We start from the raw sequence: 6,597 nt of genomic DNA on the forward strand, positions 1-6,597 counted from the left end.
CCTTATTATTGACCAGCTAGGCATGGTCAGATATCCCATACAGGGTCACAAAAATTCTCTGCCTTTACCTTCTTCCCTTCCCTATGGCTGCCATGCCACAGCTGCAGAGCATCTCCAGCCTGCTGGCCCTCAGAGGGACGCCTCTATCGACAGACAAGAGAAAGACCAGGTCCAACTTATTTTATTGAGATAGAGGGGAAAACACATGAGCACAAAAGAGAAAAAAATATGTTGCAAAACCTGTGGAGAGTTAAAGGGGTGCAAACCTGAAGCGTGCTCCCTGCCCTCCCTCCCTGCGTGGGCAAGGAACCTGCCAGCCACCAGCTGGGAGTGGGTGGCTGGATCCACCTTGGGCGTGCAGGATTTCAGCGTCGTGTGCCCCACGACGTGTATTTCCACAGCTGAGCAAGAGGAAAACAAGCTTCCCAGACCAGGTGTGATGCTCACCTCTTGCTAAGTGATTGCAGCTGCTCTCTGGGGCACTGTAGCACCTCCATTCCCACCTCCTCCTTTCCTTCCCTCCCAACAAAACATTTTGTTTCTAGAGGGCTTCTAGAACCTTCTAGAGGGCTGCAAGAGCACTGATAACTCACAGGCTGCTCACAGGCTGGTGGCTCCGATTTGAGGTGTTTCTAAGCACTGTAAGAAGCAAGAACCAACCAATCAACCAGCCCAATGTACAGCCCAGCACATCTCAGACTTACATCAAACTTGGGCTGTGGGGTGTCAGGATGGGTCTGAAATCCAGGAGGTCTCCAAGGTCTGGTACCTCCAGCATCCTACTAAATCATGGGCCCCCTCGCCAATCTGCTCTTCACCCCAGACTAAGAGGAGGTGTTGATCATCACCCTGATGAGCACAGCTTCACTCACTCTTCCTGACTGCTGATAGGAAGATCATCCCTGGGCATAGGGGACTTCTCAGGGTCTTCAGGGTGGGGGTGCTGTTGCATTGTCTCCTTTGGTTCATATCTATGTGAGTGCAGTTATTTGATTTCTCTCCAGTTTGTTCTGGTTTATTCTCTGTATCTTGGAGAGGACTCAGGGTTTGTTGGGGATGGACTAAAGGGAAGGGCAGTGCCTGTAACTGGACAGCTAGGGGCGGGGCATGGATTCTCCTCACCCCAAAAGCCCTTCCAGCTGCTGGTAAAACAACAACAACAAAAAAATCAGGGCAAACTATTGTATTTGAGACACCTTTCCAGACTTGGATATTCTCATCACACAGCTCTTGTTGTGTCTCTTACTACCAGGGCTCCTGGTGGGGTTTGACCGGAGCATGAATTCAGGAGGGGTGTCCTCGGGCTTTGCCCTCCCTCCCCCTCGTGCCTTACAGCTGGGTGGCTGTCACCTCGCAAAGCTCATCCAAAGGGACCATAAGCACATCCCGTGTAGAGGAGCTGGGCTGGGCTGGCTGGTAGGACTTGTCCCTCACCTCCTCTTCTCCCTTTCGCTCATCCAGGTTAAAGACAAGCTTCAGCTTCTCTGGCTGTGTGGAGTTCAGGATGGTGACACCCAGACCCAGCAGCAGGCACAGCAGCCCTGCAACGCACAGTATGAGGAGACATGTTAGCACCTCCTCCCTGCTGTGTCCCAGCCCCATCCATACCTGGATCAGGGGTTGGAAGCCAATTGCTCGTGGCAACACCCAGGAGGCCAAGGGAAGGTGTTGTTTCCCTCCCCACATCTGGACTCTGCAATCAGTTTGGGCTCCCCAGTCCAAAAGAAAAGCCAATGAACTGGGGCAGATGGCCAAGAGAGTTGGGGCTGGAGCCCACCATATATGGGGAAAGGCTGGAGGAGCTGGGCTTATTTAGCCTGAAAAAGAGGAGTCTTCAGGAGGAGTTAATTGCTATCTTCTACTACTGAAAAAGGGACAATCTCTTCTTGGAGGTGTACAGTTTTAACATGGGAAATTCTGGTTTGATCAAAGAAAATAACTGCTGCCCACAAGTGGGACAGCTGTGGGGCAGGTCCTGAAAGGCAGAGGGGATCTCTAGCCATGGGGACATCCACCACCAGACAAGGTTGGTGCGGCTTTGAGTAAAGCCCTGCTCTGGGCAGGGGCTGGGAGAAAGACCCCCTGAGGGTCCTTCCAGGCCAAGTATTTCCCTGTCTTGGATTCATGACTTTCATGCTACTCCTCTGGGCACACTTCCAAGAAGATAACTTTGGCCGTTCAGATCTCCTGGCTGCTGAGCTCCTTTTCCCCCAGTATCAGTGATGCTATCCTAAATTTTTGTATGCAATTTGAAAAAAAAAAAAATTTCTGTGGCCAGCCATGGAGACAGAAGGGATGAGGCACTGTTGGGGTGTCACTGAGCATCATCGCTGCAGGGATGAAGAACAAAAGCCCCAGGAGCAAGCTGAGCACTCACCTGTCGCTAATGTCAGCCAAAAGGATCCACCATAGTCTGTTTTCAAGGAAGCTGGGCCAAACTGGATGGGGCACTTGGGCATGTTCCTCGCAGTGAAAAAGAAGAGCAGTGAGAAGAGCATCAGCGCAGCAGTGAGCAGGAGCATGTAGCCACCATAGAGGACGATGGGCATGGAGAACAGCAGGATGGAAATGAGCCAGGTGCAAAAAGCCATCCTGCAAAAGGACCACAAAATTAAGCAGCTAGCTTCATGCTCGGAGTCTCTTCACTGTGTCTCCTCTCCACATCCCAATGGAGGGATACAGCCCTGGGCAACCTGCTCTAGCTGCCTTGCTTGAGCAGGTGGACTGGACAGGCTGATCTAAGGAGGTCCCTTCCAAACCAAATGATTCTGTAACCGCATGAATGGTGGAGCTGTGGGACAGGTCCCGCAAGTGGTGGAGAGGGATCTCCACACCTGGGAACATTCAATGTTGAACTTCATGAAGCCCCAAACACCTTGGTATGGCTTTGACATCAACCCTGCTCTGGGCAGGGGACTGGAGAAGAAGCCTCTGGAGGTCCCTCCAAATCAACTCTTTCTCTGACTCTTGTGGTCATCCACAACTGGCCACCCCCAGGCAGTTCCCACCTATTCAAAGGGAGAATGGCAACAAGGGAAACCTTTGTTTGAAGAACTGCACAACCAGCCATGCCCACATCTGATTCAGCACCTGGACTGAACCCAGCTGCCAGCCCTGCCTTGTGTGTGGGGTTTGCATTCAGCTTGCTGTGGAGGTGAGCCTAACAAATTGTTCTGATTCCAAGAATAAGAACAAAAAGTAGCTTTGCATCAACATCCCTGCCTTGAAATACTCCTTCTCAATAGCAGGCAAATTTGTCCAGGGCTAGTTATTCTTCCTGAAAATAAAAAAAAAAAAAAAAAAAGATATGTAGGAAGGAAGCTGGAGCCTACATCCGTAGGGGGAATTGCAAGACTCACTCTTCCCTGCAGTGCCTTTCCCAGGACCCCTGAGACATGTGGGGATGCTCTGAGACTCCACAATCACCACACACACAAGGGCTCTCAGCTTTACACCACCAGACAGCCTCTGAGCACCCTCTTGATAGTCCTTCCTGCTCCCTACCAGCAGATCTCATGCCCTTGTGGGCATGCAAAAGGAAACCCCCCATGACTGGTCTTATCGGGGCCCCGCATCTTGCTTGGGAGAGGACCTTGCACCATAAGCCCCACACATTTGCATCTGCTTTCCTAAAATGAAGAATAATTTTCTCCAACTGCAATTTTGCACATCAGGGCAGAGCACACGGAAGAGGACTCTGTGGAGATGGGCAGGCCAGGAAGCATGAGTATCCCTGGTTCTGCAGAAGGCCAGATGCTAGAGACCAGCCAAGGCTTTGGCATGGCTTTACAGGGAAGAAGGTGGCTCCATCAAGCTCCCTCTGTTCTACCTGGTTCATCTCCCCACTGAGCAGAGACCGTGCTGACTTCTTGCTCTAACTTACCATAGTGTGAGGGATGTGTAGTGGCCGGAGATGCGGTACTGCCTGTGCATGCTGCAGGGGCTTTGCGTGGTGAACTTCTCCGCCACATAGAGGATGGGGCTGGGCAGCCCCTTCTCCAGGCCTTCACCGTAGCTGTGGTCATAGTCTGTATCGAAGCTCCAGGCAAAGTACTCATTGTAGTTGATGGTCTCGTTGACCTGATTCACTGGGTTTCCTGACAGATGGTGAAGACTAAGGACCTTTCTCAGCCTTGTAAGGAGCTCCAAGACTTCCTGGTGTGGAGGCTTGGGGCCCACAGCCCCAGTAGCCAGGTGCACAACTGCCAAACTTGCACCAATCCCCTCCTGTTGTGATATGCACTCACCCACCAGCGTGACATTCACTCCCGTCAGGCCAATGTGTAGCCCAATGTCTGCGTTCACCTGGGCATGGCTGAAGGACTTGTAGGAGGTGTTTGCTGTCACCCAGCCAGTCTCCCAGTCCCTGGTGAACTGTATGGCTGTGAAGACATCAAAGGTTAATCATGGCCTGGAAGCAAGACATCTAGAGCTGAAAGTACCTGCCATGGTGGTCACCATGGGCTGAGCATCATCTACTCCATCCCAAGGGCAAGGCCTGGGTTGTGAGCCCCAAGGAGCAGAAGCTTTGTATGTCCTTCCCCAACATCAACTCTGAACCGTGACCCCAACAGCCCGATTTGAGTTGGTTTCTCCCCAGACCCAGCACAGTCCCTAGCCATAGAGGCAATAGGACTTATGTGTGGGCATTGTCCAGGCACTAGTCCTTGTCTAAGCACCTGCCAATTTGTCTGGGTCCCCTGGCAGCTGGTGGTGGGCTTTTGGTGACTGCCCTGGAGGTGGTCTGCACATATGAACACCAGCCTTTGGAGAGGAGACAGATGGTTGCTTGCACCTCCCACTTGCTGGAGCCAGGTCCTAGACACAGACCGGGGTTGGTGTTCCCCATAAATTCATCCTGTGGGCTGGACTTGGTGCTTGGCTGTTCTGTTCACCCTCTCTCCCCTTGCTCCTCCATCCCCCGTGTCTTGGGCATCCTTGGGCTTCCCTCCCAGGACCCCGGTACTCACTGAGGACCACTGCTCCTACGAAGAGGCCTGTTACCACCCTCAGGAACCAGAAGAGTCGCTGTGAGGGGTGAGCAGAGAAGGGGGACAGGTCTCAGTCAGATTTTGCCATGGGGACCTCAGCACCAAGCATATCATTTGGAAATGCCAGCCAGGGAGAAACAGGTCTGTCCCTCCCCTGAGGAGCCATCTCATGGGCTCTGCAGGCAGACAGCACACATGTCTGGGTCATCCCTGCTTGGGGTGGGGGAGGCAGCAGGGAGAGCAAGAAGGTCAAAACAGCCCATTCAGGAAAGCTATGCGGTTCCCTTTCTGGGAAGGAGGATGGAGGCGCTTGATTTAATAGTCCTGAGCTGGAATTTCCACACTTATCCAAACCTCACGTGTTTGGACTTGTTGGCAGCTGGCCACAGCTGGAGACAAAAGCAGCAGCTGGGGGTTCGCAGTGTGTCCCCTGGGGTGGAGATGGCTCTCAGCCAGCCCTGCTGCAAAGCCAAACACATGAGAATCCTGTGGTGTGCAAGCAGTGGGCTCTCAGCGGGGTCTGTTGGCCATGCAGAGCCCTGTGAGCAATGCTGGGGCATGCACAGCCCACACCTCCTTCTTTTCTTGGGGTTTTGGGGAAGGTGGAGTGAGGTGTTCAAGCCTCACCCTGTTTTTCCACTCCCGGGAAACCACTTGGGCTTGCTCACAGTGAAATCCAGCCAAGCTCAGATCTAGGCACCTGGTAAATTTGGTGTGGTGGAGTTTGGTGTGGTGGAGTTTGGTGTCTCCAGCATGGGGGTACATGCTGGGTTGGGCTGGAGCTCACCCCTGTGGGTCACTAGACATCACAGAGCCCTGGCCATGAACTTGTGGGCATGTTTGCTCCCCAGGTCTGTTTTTGAGGCTGAGAATGAGGAAGCCTGTGGGATGCACAGGACAGGGACAAGAAGACTGAGATCTGTCTGCCCTTCCACTTACCCCCCTGCCCCGGATCCCCGGCAGGATTATGATGAAAGTGGCCAACAAGGAGAGGAAGATGGAGATGATGACAGCCCAGGCAGTGTCAAAGGGGAAGCACTCATTGGAGCCAGGGTAGAAGGGGAAGGAGCCATTCCACAGCGTCATCCTGCTGTCTGCGAGGGCTGGAAATTGGCACCCAGGGAGACATGGGGGGAGAAAATCACCTCCAGACTTCCACCCCACCTAGCCATCTCCACAGAGCCCTCTCCTGCCTGCTTGCCAGTGCACTGCTTGCTCTGGGCATGGCTGTGCATGCACCCCCAGTGTCTGTGCATGTTGCAGTCCCACATCTGGGCATACACTCAGGCATCTTCCACGGGAGCCCTCCATCTCCCCAGGGTACATCCTAGAGCAAAGCAGGTTTGGAGTCACCGGGTCCTCCACTGCAATGCTCCGATTGTCCCCAAGATAGGACAGCAATAGGTGCACACATCACCAAGACCCTCATTCCACTCTTCTGCCTGTTCTCAACCCCTGGACTCTTGCCTGTGCTCCCTCCCTCCCTCCCTGGTTCAGCTCTTTATTGAACAGCCTGGCTCCCACTTGCAGCCGTTGTGCTCGGGGCGCTCGGTGAATCACTGCACAAACACGGGCTGCGCCCCGTCGGGCTGCTCCTCGCTGAGCC

General features: G+C 53.5%; 1 protein-coding gene across 1 annotated transcript; it reads right to left on the reverse strand.

Moving 5' to 3' along the window:
- Positions 1–1,329: 1,329 nt before the first annotated feature.
- Positions 1,330–6,077, reverse strand: DUOXA1 (dual oxidase maturation factor 1). The gene is made up of 6 exons (XM_074155972.1): positions 5,931–6,077; positions 4,971–5,028; positions 4,248–4,382; positions 3,884–4,097; positions 2,378–2,592; positions 1,330–1,541 (listed from the first exon to the last, which is right to left on the reverse strand). Exons 1-6 carry the CDS (start codon positions 6,075–6,077, stop codon positions 1,330–1,332), a joined length of 981 nt encoding a protein of 326 aa, XP_074012073.1.
- Between the last annotated feature and the right edge of the window lie 520 nt (positions 6,078–6,597).

The sequence above is a fragment of the Numenius arquata genome, chromosome 11 (assembly GCF_964106895.1).
Source record: "Numenius arquata chromosome 11, bNumArq3.hap1.1, whole genome shotgun sequence".
Lineage (NCBI taxonomy): Eukaryota > Metazoa > Chordata > Aves > Charadriiformes > Scolopacidae > Numenius > Numenius arquata.